The sequence below is a fragment of the Thunnus maccoyii genome, chromosome 2 (assembly GCF_910596095.1).
Source record: "Thunnus maccoyii chromosome 2, fThuMac1.1, whole genome shotgun sequence".
NCBI classification, from domain to species: Eukaryota; Metazoa; Chordata; class Actinopteri; order Scombriformes; family Scombridae; genus Thunnus; species Thunnus maccoyii.
The window spans coordinates 32,706,268-32,723,345 of record NC_056534.1 but is presented as its reverse complement, the minus strand read 5'-3'; the positions used below and the strand labels follow the sequence as shown (position 1 = coordinate 32,723,345).

Sequence of the window (17,078 nt, the reverse complement as noted above, 5' to 3'; positions counted from 1 at the left end):
GTGAGTGTCTACTGAAACACAGTTTACATTTTAGCATCAGAACACTGAACACTAATACAAGTTTAGGGTCATTGTCTTGCTGGAAACACTACATGTGTGTGTGTAACTAAGATTCAAATAAAAATGTGTTTAATTTTGTTTTGAGTGTATAAGAGTCCTTTTTTTGCCTACATGTAATATGAATAATTTGACTTTTTTATTGATTTTCTCATTCTTTCTCTTTCTCATTGTCATATCATAGGCAGGCTAATGAGGAGTACCAGGTCCTGGCAAACTCATGGCGTTACTCATCTGCATTTTCAAACAAGCTCTTCTTCACAGTAGTGGACTACGATGAAGGAGCTGATGTTTTCCAACAGGTAACTAGTTATTTATTGTTATATCAATCCAAAACCTACTACAACTTGAAACTGACGTGCTTTTTTTCTTACTCCGTTATTTTACAGTTATATGTATTTCTTTGTCAAACGCATGTCCAAAGTGACAAAGAAATGAGGTCTTATCTGAGCCGCAGTAGATCAAGAGGAAGCCACTGAACGCTCGGTTTCATATGCCCTCTGCCACAAGTGCCACATGGTTGCAGGCGCATTCTGCAAGGCATAAGTCAACAGGAAATGAGGTTTTTTGTTTTTTTTTTGTTAGAGAAAGAACATGTTAGTTGATTAGGTAGTCTCAGAGGATGCATGTCTTTAGATTTTTTGAAGACAGAGATCGATTCAGCCGACTGAATCAATTTGGGTAACTTGATCCACCACTGAAGGGATGAAATACATTCACACTGGGCCATGAAGTCCACGTAATACACCCTTTGTTGCAAGTTTAAGTGTTTAAAATTAATCGCTGTTTGATATACTAAAGGAAAACTTGAATTTTTTAGATTTTATGGCTGGTTTATTTTTTATGACAGGGAAGGTTTAAATTAAAAGGCTAGAAGAGCAAAAAAAAAAAAATGCCAAAGATAATTGCTGTTGTGTTGGCATGGGATTAGGCTGATGTTAAATTGCTTTGCTAAATTTATAGGTCCTGACACTGCATAGTGAAACTCACTCACTCTGAGCTTCAGCAGTAGTTCAGCAAACGATCTTACAAAACATCACAGTACACACAGAGGGACATATAGGCACACAAACATACACACAATCTGCTACCACAGAAAGACATACAAGGACAAACGGACAAAAGGCAGACAAACATATAGATACACACAAAGAAATACATGGACAGATGAACACACGCACATAAGTGTTTACATATGTCGAAGGACAACCACAGACAAAAGTCATGCAAGCAATATGCCAGCTGCATGCACAAATACATACACACAGCACATCCTGTATTTGTCTCGCGTAGGTATTGACAAGACAGAGTCTAAAAGAAATATTTAAAATGTTTTAATAATCTGTGTATAAAGAATTGAAAGAATAGGTCAGAATTGATCACTCCCTGCTCATACATTGTACAAACAGCTCCAGTTTGCCATCTAATGTCTAACGTAAATATTAAGGTGTGTTCATACTTAACGAAAATGTTCTAGGCCGTGTGGTCGAAGGTGAAGGCACATCTATGCCAGTTGAAAACTCGAGTGAAAAATTTTGTTCCTTTGTGTTCCTCTGGTATGACTATGATATCAGAAATGCAGATAAGTTATCAGATAAATTAAAAACTCTTCATCTGAGGCAGCACCTGCAACCTGCAACTGCTGTCTACAAGCACTTTTAACATGAATACAGAAACAGACACAAAATATGGAAGTTAATTCCCTGTTGTCCTTTTTTATTCTGTCCTCTCAGAACTTTAAATAGATATGCCCACTTAGAAATAGTCTAATTTTTTTTGTTCCTTTATCTTGGTTTTTAGACTGATGTATACAGTTCAGGTAACATTAAAACATGGTTCTAAAGTATTCAATATTTACTTCAGAAGTCTGCTATTGATGATTATGATTTTGCTTGCTATATTTCTTTATTGCTTTAATTGTTACTTCTTGCTTTTTTGCTTTCTTGTGACATCTTTTTTACTTTTCCTAAAGGCTGTTTGCTTTCCATGCTTCTATACACATCTTGGCTATTGAGGTTTAAATGATAGTAACATACATGCACTTCCTTTTGTACTTGTTTTCTTTTTTTTGTGCATGTGTTTGCATGCATGTTTTTGTATTTGTATTGTGTATTTGTGTATACTTAGGCTACACCTTTATACATGCGTGTATACATTTTCTTACATTGGTATGCATACGTATGCATACAGGCATGTATCTTATACATTATTCACCTTTTACCCCTTGAAACAGGAGGCTACTCATATAATGGAGAACGATGAGCTGCATAACAGTTCTCTGCTCCACTTCTTTCTGTCCTCTCCTTCTTTTTCCCCTCCTCTCCATTTTTCTCCAGGTGTCTTAGAGATAACAGGAGAGAGTAAACCAGTTGACTTTATTGTTGTGGATAATTGTAGGGAGTCTTGGGATTTGGAGTTAAATAGGTGTGAAACATTGAGGGAGGGAGAGAGAGGGTGGAAGAGAGAGATGAAAGATGTTTTACCCATTGTCTTTATTTAGCTCTGTGTTTGTGTGTGTGTGTGTGTGTGTGTGTGTGTGTGTGTGTGTGTGTGTGTGTGTGTGTGTTTGAAAAGAAAGACAGAAAACACAGTAATGCATTTGAACAGTAGAATATATTAAATTTATGCAAAATACAATTATTGGAGAAGTCCTCTCTATCCAGTTATTATCTGCAATAGCCAGAACACACCCACTTCCTGTCTTGTAATTAGATCTATACATGCACACATACACACAGAGAAGCATATGTTTGCTATACACCGATATGATAGAAATACATTACACCGATGTGGTTTCTGATATCTAATAATCTGTGTGGGTTTTCTTTTTGTCACCACTCCTGTGGTAAGTCCTTTCATATTGAGTATCTGCCCAATACAGAGTCCCCACCCAATACTGTTTTCCTACAAAGTACAGCTGCATAGTGCAACAGTTAATCAAATTTAGATAAGATATTTTAAACAGTGGAATAGATCTCCATAATAAAATATAAGCTTTTCTTTAATGGTTTCAGATAGTATTTATAGGTTTGTTATTGTGTATCATACTTGATAATAGATATGAGGAGTGTCAGTCCATAGCGGTTGTGTTGGTAGGTGTGGATTTTCATTTGGAAAGTCCTTCATTGGTAGCATGAGCAGAATATTGAAGTTCAAATGCAGATTTCAGCCAACAGCATCACTTTAGTTGCACTGTGCACATGAGAAATGTCACTGAAAGAGAGACAGAGTAAGCGTGTGCAGATTTGCTCTATTGTTGCTGTCAGTAAGGATATTTTGATCAAAAATGCCGGCTGATATTTATTTGTTTGTGTTACTTTGGGCATCACTTGCTCACAAAGCTGTCTGTGTTGGGAATACTGGGAATACACCGTATCAACGTTTATGTCACAACTGTGAGAAACATTTATTTATTGTCGTGTAAGCTGGCTGCTTAATTTTTAACAAGTTATGAAAATTTAAAAATGGCTGTGTTAAGCAAAGAGAATGATCACATTCCTTGTGAGAAAAGACAGGATTTACTTTTTAGAGTGAACCAGTTTATCAATTTGTTGACTGAAATGTAAAAAAGGATTTAAAAACAATCTACCTACATACGGACATTACACATGGCTACATAGATAGATGGAATGTTGGACAGCCTGAGCAATTATTGATATTTCTGTTTTGTTACTTGAAGGACACTTTAGCTATTCACCCTCTGACGTTTTGCTTTCATAAAAGTAGAATTTATGGCAGAGCGGATGTATTGGATCGCATTAGATTGCACAGGTGTTCCTTGTAAAGTGCTTGGTGAGTGTACTTTTTCAGATGAATTAAACAAAAAAGAAAATAGGCCTCAGAGTTGAAATTTGTATCTTTGAACAATGTGTTACTTCATTTGTTTGAGAAGTTATACATTAATTTAACATCCCGCCACATTTACTTTCTCTCTTTCTTTCCAGTTGAATATGAACAGCGCTCCAACCTTCATGCATTTCCCGGCCAAAGGAAAGCCAAAGAGGGCTGATACGTTTGATCTGCAAAGGATTGGTTTTGCTTCAGAGCAGCTGGCTAAGTGGATTGCAGACCGTACAGATGTCCAGGTATTGTATACACATGTATTTACAAACACCCACACACGCGCATTTGCAAGAAATGTAAAAGCCCATTTGGTACATACGTCCCCAATAGAAATATATATGTAGTGGTTTGAGCTATTGAAAAGATTGAAAAGAAAAAGATTCTTTATGGAACAGTTGAACATAGACGGAAAATTCTGTCAATTAAGAATTTAGTGTGATGTAGTGTTGCACAATAGTGCTTTCTGAAGTGTTGTTCCACACTGGTTCCACACACCAGATGCACCTTAGATGTGGTTGGAGACCCTCCCTTTCAGGCGGTCTTGGTTAGGTTAAGTCTACACCGAAGTTTGATTGACTGTTTTCACACCAGTCTAAATAAACCGACGGGGAGGGGGGGGGGTAGTGTGATCTGACCTCAATTCAACCCAACTACAAGGCGTACTCTGCAAGTTTGAGCTAAACAGCTCCCATAGCTGTATAGAGTGCTATGCATACTAGGATGCAGCTAGTTGGAGAATGAATCAAGGTCCTTCCCATAGACTAGCAACAAAGTGCTTTGTCTTCCTAATATTGGGGCAGATAGGACCCTCTTCAGGATCCTTTTCCTATGTTTACATTCTTGGTACCGCTCCAAATACATCTAACCAATGAGTAGAGTTAACATCCTCAACTGGCTTTTAGTGATACATTTAGATTCACTTTCCTTTTTTCTGTGGGGGGAAAAAAACAACCAAAGGGAAAATGCGAAAAGTTTACCAACTCATTCACTTTTTCGGACCAGAGCAAATGTACTATAGTCCCTTAGTCTTTTCAAGGGCAGATGCAATGCTGACCATGTCATAGCCTTTCAAGCTCTAAGGAGCAGAGTGTTATGCATGCACATGGGCGTCACATGCCCCTGCTTGGAGGCACTTAAGTTGTTGGCACCTGAGAGATCAAACCTTCGACCGTCGGACTACAATTTCCTCTTCCTTGAACAACCTGTCAGCCAAGTACCAGTAGACATAGTCCAAGCATCCTGCTGACATCCTGTTGATGGATCTGGATTCAAAAGGCTGCCTTTCAGAGAAGGCGAGGGGGAGCACTTACCCTAAGTGCTAGCTGTCAGGCACTTCAATGTGACTTTATGAATAAAGAACAGAACAGAGAGGGAAAAAGAAAGGACAGATATATGATTAAAAAAATACAGAAATTAATAAATTGGTGTGATAGAGGGACTATTTAGATGTTTAGGTTTAATGACAATAAGGTTAGATGGGGATAGTGCAAGAGGTTAAACTGTTGTGCAAACAGACAGCCAGAATTTCCTGCTGTTCTTTTCTGTTCTGTTACATAAGCTTCACAAAAATAATTGTCTGATTGACTTAATGTAGTCTGGGCAACCACATTTGTTCAGGACATGTAGGGAGTGACAACATTACATTACATACGCTGTCATACCCATATTACTGCTCACTGCACTATTAAATGTTTTATTGAATTACAATTAGAACATTTAAATGGATTCTAGACAGAGCTGTTTTGATTATCTTAAAACAAGCCTCATCATAAAAATTTAAATCAAACACAAAAACTGTATTTGCTTTGTATATTTACAGTGAGTAACCCATAAGATGAAGTCTAGTCTTTGTTCTACATTTTTTTCTTAATTTACATACACATATTAGGTCATAGGCCAGGCTGCAGACTCATATGTGACAGAGCTGTAGATTAAATCTCTTTTCCCCTTTACTCTGTCTGAATCATGTTTAAATCCAATAACACTTTGCAGCAACAGATGGCACACACATTTTGAAGGGTGATATAATTAGCGTTGGTGACACACACGTGTTCTGTGTTTTGGAACATTTTACCCTTGCATTTGTTAATAGCAAATACAACATGTTGTCAGTCTAGCTTAATGGACACACACAGACACATACACACACGTACATACACCAGTGGAGGCTGGTCCATAGAGGCAGAGGAGGTTGATCCTCCTCTATTTTTTGAGAGGCAAAAGGGAGATCAAAATATAAAAAAGAATATTTGGTTGAAATAAACCATTACAAATCTCAGTATTATTTATAAATTATTTTTCTCTCCTCTTTGTAAAAAATCCATTACTGAAATTCTGTTTAGAATGCTTCAACAGTGACACCTGCAGGGCGGGAGGAGAAAGGGCAGTGTGTGAAGTGGTTGGGGGGGAGGTGCAATTGGTGGAGGTGGAATGGGAGACAGAGGAGGACGGGAGCCTGCTGTCCTCTGCAGGGCGGGATCTCTTACATTTGACTTAATGTATTTCTTCTTTTTTCATGCTAATATGTGATTGGCCATGACACGTAAAGTGACGCTCCAAGGGAGGCTGTCCTCCCTTACCAATCAACAAAGCAGCAGAGTAGCAGCAGTAGATAGCTCCTTGCATTAGCCAATGCAACAGCTGGCTTGTTGTAGCAGCCTGAAGGACTCTTCATACATCCACAGAAGGACTGTTAAGGACCGTTGTTAAGCTAGCGGGAGAAATTATCTGGACTGTGCAGTGCAGCAGCAGCAGGACGCTGCCGGGGAGGCTGGAGAGAGAAGCAATCGGAGAAACAACCAGGAGAGTTAGCTTGTTTGTCATTGTTGCTAATGATATCAGACTGGTTAAGCAGCAGCCATAAAGTTCTGTTAACTAACATACAAGATGACCAACAGCTATAAATGGACGTTATGACATGAATACTTCATCTCCATGAAAGAAGGAAGAAGACAGCAGATAACATGAGTCAGATACAGCTTCTCTCTCTCTGTCTCTTTGGTCGCTAATTTCATCTCTGATGGTTAAATGTCTCTGTATGGCTTTTTTGTGTTTTTTATCTGAATGCAGCAGAGATCATATAATGTGTTGTGGGTAACATTAGTTTGCTTGTTGAAGTTACAGTGAGCTGTCTGGACTCACTCATTCATTGTTTTTAATTGAGTGGTTGTTCAGTCACCTGTTGATGTTGTTGTGTGATTAGTGAATGAGTGCAGGAGGTCTGGCTGCTTGCTTCTGACAGTTTCTTTAGTTCGTTTTTAAGCTGAGCCGTATATTGAGTAATAAGCTTAAAGTAACTGGAATAACACGTGTTAACTAGTGGTGTAACAGATCGTAGTTGATCCGTGATCCGTACGGATCGCCCCCCACGGTTCGGCAGGCATATGAACTGTGGTTTAATTGCAAAATTTAATGTCTCATTTAAGACAAAATAAACAAACTGCTCTAAGTACAAGTCATGGGCAGACAGCGTGTCGCTAACAGGGATTTTGAAGAGCAACAATCAAACCAGCCTCTAACAGTTCCAATGTGACATTTGAGTTATGTTTACCTGCTGTTTAATGAGCTGCAGCTGAGCAGCTTATTAGCATCTAGCTGCTAACTGACGTTAGCGGTGAATGTTTGTTATCATCAAGTTTTGATGATGTGGACAGAGGCTGTTTCATTCACTGTTTAAAAGAGGAAGGTTTCATGCCTCACATTGCAATAACTGAGCATTGAATATTTTATATATTTTATTTTATTTTATTTAAACATTGGACATCTTAAATGTTGTTTTCATTAAAGACCATGGGCAAAAGTCCATTGCTGTTTCTGGCTGTAAGTGTGTTACAGAATAAATGGAAAACAAAGTTTTTATTTGTCTCCTCCCTTTTTTTTTCGCTGATCCTAATAATGATCTGATCCGTGACTCAAATCCATGATACGATCCGAACCGTGAGTTTTGTGTTCATGTTAACACCCCTAGTGTTAACATGTCAGCTTTGTAGACTGTATTTTGTATGTGGTGCATATAGATAAGAGTGTGTAAGTCATGTATTTGATACATGCATTAATACTTTCTGATGTGAACCTACACTTTTAGATCTGTGAATGTGTTTAGTGTTCAATCTTTCTAGTATTCAGCACTGATCTGTTCCTGTATCACATTATAAGCTTTGTGCTACTTTATATATTTCTGTATACTAAGAAAATACATAGGAAACACGTGTAAATCATGTGATATGTTGTCTGTTTTTGATGAGAGCATAAATTTGTTGTCACAATAGAATAGTCCTATAAATTTGAATTTCACTTTGTTGTTAAAATGACACATTTGAACCACTCCATGGCTAAAATGAGCACTTCTTTGTTTAGAGACATTATGTATATGCTAAATGTCTTTAAAGAAGCAGCCTTTTCACCACTCAAGCAAATTGTTTTATTGGCATATAAAATTGCCCCTTGGATTTCATCAGGTGGGACGATGATATAGTTTGATGCGGTTTGTTGTAAGATTCCATGTTGGTTTTCCTCCTGTCCTCCCCAATTTTTTGAGTCACCAGCCACCACTGACATACACACACACTCATGTCATGGCCTGGACTGTGTTTATTAAATTTAATAAAATGCTGCAGAGCTATTGCTAAGAGGTACAGTTTGAGGTGTGTTTTAATCATTCGAATCATTTAAATAAAGGCCTGCAAATCATGCTTTTTATAACATTTTTAATTAAATTATCTTTTTCTTAAGGGACTTAGCGAACACTTCCAGGATTCAGTTTCAGGATAACGACATGACCGAGTAAACCCTTTTCATCATTGTACTTGTTTTAAAACCATCCAATGGGATGTAATTTCTTTAAGCTGTCTTTTTAAGCTATTTTTTGCAGAAGAGCATGGAAACAAATGGATGGATTATTTTAGTGACATCTGCATTTAAAACCCAAAGATAAAATGGTGCTGAATTCGCTCTTCAGCTCACAGTCGGCACATTTTGACATAAAAGAAAAGAGCTCTAATGCTGCATTGCTGTGAATAGCATTAGAAGACCGCTAAGCCATAAATTTCAATGAACAAAACCTGCAGATGAATGTCTTTCTAACTTTTCCAGTGAGGGGAAAAGTTCAGAATTTCTTTCTTATCAAATGTGCCAACAAGTGAATGGATGTCTATTTCTGTGTTGAAGTTTTAAACCTAAAATGCTGCATTCTCACCACCATTAATGACTTGACTCTCTACTTTGCTTCTGTCATATGTTGCCAATAAAAAGTTAAACTCATAGGTTCACTTCCTACTTATGGTAAGTGGTTAACAACTTAACAACTGGTCACATAAAAAAAAAAACATCTCACTTTTATGCTTTGACTTTGTCGTGGATTTGAGGCCTTTGTTTTCTTAACTTTGTCCCTCTTCTTGTTTCCTAGCTCAGTGCAGTGCAGTTTTGTTTTTATCGGCAGCCTGTATGTTTTTGAGAGCACTACCCATTTACTGTCCGTTCACAAACTGAGTTTTACCATTCAGTTAGACTGAGTCACTGCCGAGTCCAATCAAACCAAACGCCTTTATAGTAGAGAAAACAGACAGGAAACAGAGAGAGAGATGCAGCAAAGATCCATAGCTGGATTTGAACAAGGGGTGTTGCAGTTCATGGTCAGTGGCTTAACCCCTAAGCCACGCCGGCACTGTGAAAAGAATAGTTAATTAAAGATTACAAAACTAAACATTTTAAATAATATTAAAGTAGGTCTATGAGGATTCTCAGTCATGGGAAGACTTAATTCAAGGGCAGCTGTACTTCTTATCCAAAAGGCAAATTCGGTTCTGAAGAAGCAGTTTGGATAAGAGGCAATGAGAAGATAACAAGCGAAATGTCTTCAAGAATCTAAAGCAAGTCCAGTTGCCCTTGACTTAACCATTATAGATATCAATAATGGTAACACAAGTCTAAAATTTGTCATAAACATATCTTTTCATACTTAAACTTGTTTTTCACTGTCTTGCTTTCTGTTTTTATTCATGCCCAATATCGATTAACATGCTCCTTAGTTCTGGGTTGCTGTGTATTTGTGTATGTGTTGAGATGTCTTTCTGTCTTTGTTTATCCCTGACACTTCAATCCAGTTATTGTATGTACTGTTTCCTAACTGTCTATCGGATCAAAAGGTGTTTCTCTACAAAAATTCAACTATACAGTACATTCAGACCATATCAAGATTATTCAACGTGATGTTTTTAAAACTTGCTCTATACAGTAGTACACAATTAAAGAATATTTTTTTCTGTTAACATCATTGTGTTGGGGATAGGTTCCAACCCTGACATACAAAGGAAGCAGAAAACTTATTCTGTTGGTTTTAACCAGGGGAAAAAAAGAATGTGTATTCACAGCATTGACCACATAAAGAAATGCCATTTCTATCATTTATACAATTCTAAAGTGAATATATACAATAATTGAAAAAAGTGTAAAAGTTTTCTTTCTTTCTCTTTCTTTCCCTCCAGATCCGTGTCTTCCGCCCTCCTAATTATTCAGGGACTATTGCTTTGGCTCTGTTAGTGTCTTTGGTCGGGGGTCTGCTGTATCTGAGAAGGAACAACCTGGAATTCATATACAACAAGACTGGATGGGCCATGGCTGCACTGGTATGACAAACACACACACACACACACACACACTAGGGGAAAAGTTAAATATACACTATGCCAGAAATATCCACCCTCATAAGCCAGGGACATAAGTTAAATGAGACTGCACTGGAAACAAGCTGGAAGGACTAATCTCCTTATTAGCAAAATGTTCTGCCTATTTTAACAAAACTTATATTTTTATGTGTCATAGTGATTTGTTGAGTTGGATCAATTTCACACTGGCTCAGTTAAAATCATATTGATAATACTAGCATTTCCATGCTAATGATATTTCATTCAAATTCTCTTCTGTCTGACTTTCTCCTCCATTTCTTTCTCTCTCCTTCTATGTGTCTCTGTCACAGTGTGTAGTTTTTGCAATGACATCCGGTCAGATGTGGAATCACATCAGAGGTCCTCCTTACGCCCACAAAAACCCCCAGAATGGACAAGTGGTATGAGTCATATATTTTTTTTCCTCCTGTCTCTGTGTATATAAATTCATCTTACTATCTGTTTTTCTCTGTTCTTCATTCTATCCTTCCATGTTTGTACTTTACTGGCTACATGGCTTTCTTGCTGCCCCCTTCCATCTTTTCTTGCTTCCATCCTTTATTTTCTTTACAATTGGTATATGTGTTTTCAGGAAAATAATATTTGAAGGTTAATATGAATCTGTTTTACAGTGTGGAGAGTAAGGATGTATTAGATCCATGATAGGAACATCTGTAAAGCTGTTGGCCCCCAGTAAAGTACACTCTGGAGCATTACCACGTGCTAACAGGTCAACACTGGGACAGCGTGTGTGTGTGTGTGCGCGTGTGTGTGTGTGTGTTTAGTGGGCAGCTGGGAGCCGTCATTGTGTGTTAGTATCACCCCATAGACATGTCACAGTCATATTGGACCAAGCAGAGTAAGAGAGAGGGCAGAAAAAGTGTCTCTTTCTTTCTTTCTTCCTTTCTTTCTTTTGTTCTTTCTTTCTTTCTCTCTGTCTTTCTTCCTCGCTTCATTCTTCTGCTTTTATTTATCTACCTCACCTCGTTTATTTTATGCAGTTTCTCAGTTTTCCCGTACAATTGCCACTTATTACAAGTATGTGTGCAAACACTCGGTTATGCTCACACATCATTTGCAGATATAGTTTTGCTGGTCATCATTTAAGTTTGTTCATTCAAGTGTGAAATTAAAATAAAAATATGAGAAAAACTGAGAAAATGAGGGAGAAGTGAAAGAAGATGATCGGAAGAGAGAGAGAGAGGGAGGGACATGGAAGAGAGAGAGAGAGGAATAGAGGGAAGGAAGAAGAAAATTTACCTAAAACATGATCATGTACCAACAGTACTGTGTTTCCTGAGTGCCATGTGTGCATGTAAACCTTTCCGCAGTGAGCGGGTGCATGGGGTCACAGTCACAAGTATACAGAACAGTGAGGTTGTTGAAAGAAGTCATTTCAGCTCATGCAGAGAATGAAAAGTACGGGTATTCGTAGCAAGCACTCCAAGAGAACACACGCAAAGTCAAAAGAGAAAAGAAAATCACTCATGCCCCTTTCCTTCCGCTATCCCATACTGTCCCTTTCTCTTGTTCTGTGTAAAAGGCATTCTATTTGTCAGGCTCCGTTGGCTCTCTGTCATTTTTCGGTCTGTTTGACAACAAACAGCTCACAGCCTCATCCTCTGTAGCTCTCAGTCCTTCTCTTTTCCTGTTATCTCCCCCACTCCCCACTTTTTCCCACCTCCTTCCTTGCTTCTAAACCACTTTTATTCTTGCCAGGACAAGCATCCACAGGTGACAATGACACTATTGTTGCTGATAGAAGATGACTTCCTAAATCCTAATTGATTTTAAAATTTGCTGCCAAGAGGTTTTTACTTTTTTAGTGAATGATTATGCAATTAGACATACTAATACTTAATACACTCTTCAAGTAGTGTGCCACTTTCCTCTACTTTTGACACTATATACTGTGTCTGAGAGTATCCTGCTGAATATCCTGATGTCACAACTTGTGATTATTGTGACACTCTGTTATTGGCACTTCTCAATCTCAACTCAACCTCAGGATTTTTTTCTAGACCGGTGCAGCTGTCAAGTCAAAACTATCAATACCAATTTGATATTGTGAAATCTCAGTTCATTCTGGTTTTTATTAGACATTTTTATCAGTCAGTTGTTGGGATATATTTTATTTGGTGCTTATCTTATGATTTTTTGGACATTTGGCACAATTACCCATTTCAAATTGTATCTTTTATTTTATTATTTTGTGTCTCACCTTTCCTTCCTTCCTCTATTCATGACAAATCTTCCATTTGCCGTTTACTCCATCGTTTACTTCTCCTCTTGCTCTATCCTTTTTTCTCTCTATTCTCTGTTTAGTTTGATATGTCTCCTTGAATCAACCTGATTGAAATACAAAGGTGAGCAGGTCATTAAAGATTTATTACTGAGCATGCAGAAAACAAATTATGCCAGTTAGGGGCAGCAAGGCTGAAGCTGGCGGAGGGCCCATTGTATGCCCTTTTGAATTTGGGAAACTACTAGTTTACTCAGGCAGTTAGGGATTCATGGTTTGGGAATAAAGGAAACCCCAAAGCAGCCTCTGAAACAACTGAAAAGAGCAGCTAGTGGATCCAGCTTGAAATAATCCAGGTGAGGTCCAATGTGTCATCAAAATTTGTCACATTAATTCAGAAAATTCTGTTTTTATCTGTGTGAAAAAAAACACTTTTAGCTTTTAGCTGCATGCTGTGTTCTTAATTAAAGATGATTAGTTATCTAAGTAACTAGCTGCAAACTGTACCTTTGTCCACCTTAGAAGTACTTTACAGAAATGCCCCAACTGATGATATTCATACTGACTGTGACTATTGATTGTCAGACTAACAAAAGCTACCAGCTGCCAACATATTATAGAACTGCACCACTTTAAACTCTTAAGGTTATAGCTATCCCTTCAACCAGTGCACCAAGTTGTTGCATAATGCTGAAAACAACAAAAAAACATACTCCTTCTTTTATATGTTGTTTCTTGTTATTTGTATATTTGTCCTGATAGTGTAGATAGTGTAGGCAAGTAGGAGATGAAATGGAAATTTAGGCCAAAAGCTAAGTCTATCATGACATTTACTGTCTGACTCATATTATGTCATACTGCAATTAAAGAACAAAACGAGCAGTATAGAGTTTCACCTTTTGGAAGACAATGTAGTCTTAAAAACCTTCCAGTCAAGTAACTAATCATCAGAACATCAGTACACTTGTTGATAGTGGGGGTTATGTGTCAAGACTTTTACTTGTTCTCACCTGATGAGAAGGTATGATATTAGAACATGGATCCAGGCTCATTACAGTAATAGACATCATTACATCACAGTAGCCTGTGCTTGCTAGATAGCTACTTTAGCTTTTTCTCTTTAAAGAAGAAACAGCAAAGCTAACAGCCTAAACATCAGTGACTGTGTAATTTGATGACTAATATTGGCAAACATATAAACAATACTTAAGCTTTTTGTAGATTAAGTAAACCAAGAGAGATGTATTATTACTTATGTCAGATTAATACTAACTTCAAGATGCGCAGTAACCTCCCATATGCTGGTTTAAGTCAACCCTATGACAGAAAATATGTCAACTGACCAGTTAAATGATGTGAACCTATTATGGGCTGGCTTTACTTCCTGGTAATCTCTGCTACAGGGTTAGCCTCCTATGTCTCATAGCCTGACCTTAATCATTCCTCTATACTGTAACTGCAGTAGCCTCATTGATAACCCCAGCGACATACAGTACACATTTTTAGTCCATCCACTTTTTTCTTGAGCTTCCAGACTAGATTGCTACTCTTTAGACACTCAACCAGAATAGCAGCAGGGATAGCCACATTAGATCCTGTGTAAATGGCCCTCATCTCTCTCTTATTTCCTCCTTCTCCTCACACCTTTTCCACCTTCATCCTCCCTCCAATACTCTCCGTAAATCCTTCTTTTCCTTTCTCCATCCTCCCAACAGTGAAAGGCTTAAACTGGGCAGATGATATTAAAAAGATACCCCTGTTATCTTTCCTGTTCTCCTTCCCTCCTATTTTTGTTACTTCCTCTCACCTTCCTGTCTAATCTCCCACACTCTCCTCCCTCTGTCTCTCTCTCTCTCTCTCTCTCTCTCTCTCCCCCCAGACAGTGTAATTCCTTTAAAATGATGAGCGAGCGAGGCCAGGTAGACTATATTGAAAGGATTTGTCAACTGACGAATAGCACGACCAAGCAGATGAAATTGTATTGAGTGTCTCACTGTGCAGCCAAGAAAATACTGCTAGCTCATTTTTGTGCAGACACACACACACACACACACACACACACACACACGCACACACGCACACACGTAATGGGACACAGACACAGTTGTGCTTCAACAAAAATATACACACACTAAGACAAGCACACACATGTGAACCATACCCAAGCTCACGTACACAAGTACTCCTTCAAACATGCAGGCACCATTCAGACAAACTCACCCACTCGAAATGTTACAATCATGTACACAACAAAACTCAGTTATTAATGATGAAGTTAATTATATATCTAATTATAATCATTTAAAATATTAACATGTTGTTGAGTGTTTCAGCCTGAAAGGGGGGGTGGGGGGTGGGGGGTTATTTTTACACTTACAATGGGGAATACCTTTTGTGAAGCCAATGTTTCCCCCCTGGTTTTACTACAACCAAGCACTTCCTTTTTTCCACACTATTGGCTGATGACATTTCCATATTTCCAGCTGATTTCACATGATTGGTTGATGGCTTTTGGCAGCTGTTGGCAGCAGCCCTCTCTACATAACTGCTAACCTTTCACATTTTAAAGAAACACTGCTGTCACTTTTATTGGCTCTCTGCAAATAGTTGACTTTTGGCTTGCAGAGGACATCAGTGTGTTCTCTGTGTCAGTGAGGGTGTGTGGTATGCCACTTTTTTTTTTGTACCTGGACACTTCTCTCTGTGTGTGTGTGTGTGTGTGTGTGTGCATTTGATTGAGAGAGTGAATGCTTGTGTGTTTACCTGTGTGTTTTGAGCCGATATGGAGTGAATTGAACAGTGTAGTGAAGCAGTGAAATAAATTGTCCTTTAGGCTGGATATTTGTTCAGACCAGTAGACAATGACCATCAGTCTCTCTTTCTCCTCTCTCTGTTGCACTCACACCCACACACACACACACACCCACAGCCACACACAAAGTGATTGGAACCATTGTTTTTAGCAGAAAACTTTAATTAAGAACCATATATTAAACACATACCACCTGGAGGTAGGAGAGAAAGAAAAACAAAGGGAGGAGATTGGTTTGCAAGTAAAATATAGAGAAAAAGTAGTAGCAAAATGCAAACCATATAGAGAATGTAGTGATATAGAAATATCAAATTATACCTTCAAATAGTTTTAGACTGAAGGGATTTTGAGTTGCTCTCACAGCACTGTGTGTGTGTTTTCTTTTTGGGTTTTTTTATTTTTTTACTTTTATTCAGGAGTATGAATGCTCTTTTGCAGGAATGCCATGTACACACACACACACACACACACACACACACACACACACACACACACACTTTGATATTCCTGAGTACAACTTTAGCTATTGGCCGCTGAGAAGGTTTAAAGGAGCAGTTGGAGGTTAACTACATGTACCTTGCTCAAGGGTACCCCAGAGTGGTAATAAGAGAGTGGCAAGTGCTGTTCCCTTATCTCCTGCCTTAGATTTATTCAGACAGTAATGGGATTGAACCAGCAATCCTTTAAGTCACAAGCTTGCATGTGTGTGTGTGTGTGTGTGTGTGTGCTCTTTTTGACAGCTCTTTGCCAGCAGATAAAACCTTCCATATATTTAAAAAAAATAAATAAATAAAACTTAAGGAACGGAGAAGTCACTTCATTTTACTGATTGACATGTTTTCAAATAAAGAAAACAGCTTTTAAATGGCTTTAATTGACTCTTGGGTAATTAAACGAAACTCTCCATGGATTGTGTAAACATTGAACTGCATAAACAGTTAGTAGATAATGAGATTTTAAAGCATCACCTGAATACCTAAAATAGACTACCATATTTGTTCAAATGAAGGGTTCAGTGAACCTGCCCATAGTCCCTCTACTGTTCTGGATAAATCACTTTCCACATGCTCTCAGATCTGCTTAGAAAGACATTAAATCAGTGATGTGTTGCAGTTTCTCTTTTAAATAATAAATATTTAAATTCCACTATAGCTATCAATAAAACATGATTTTATTGCTATTTTAGCCCACTTGGAATATCTTATGAATGCATCATCCAAAAACTATAAATATATCCAACCAGGGCTGGATTTTGCCCGTCCAGTCTGGGTGTGCTGCAAAAATTGTCAGGGGTGCATACTGTTACAGTCGACACGTTTTATCCTTGTTTGTGCACATTTGTTGTTTTTAACTGTCTCTTCTCTTCTTAACTACTTCTTTGTGCATCACGGCCAAGGAAAAAAACACTAGTTTTGTCAGTGTTTCAATGCATATAAGTTGATGTATCTAAATGCAATTAATG

General features: G+C 38.0%; 1 protein-coding gene across 1 annotated transcript in view; it reads left to right on the top strand.

The window, feature by feature from the left end:
* The window catches only part of tusc3 (tumor suppressor candidate 3), a 90,241-nt gene that overhangs the window by 42,336 nt on the left and 30,827 nt on the right, over positions 1 to 17,078 (top strand). Inside the window, exons 3-6 of the mRNA XM_042394432.1 lie at positions 242 to 359; positions 4,002 to 4,142; positions 10,383 to 10,523; positions 10,874 to 10,963. Of these exons, the coding sequence (XP_042250366.1) occupies positions 242 to 359; positions 4,002 to 4,142; positions 10,383 to 10,523; positions 10,874 to 10,963 (490 nt within the window). The remainder of the gene's footprint in view (positions 1 to 241; positions 360 to 4,001; positions 4,143 to 10,382; positions 10,524 to 10,873; positions 10,964 to 17,078) is intronic.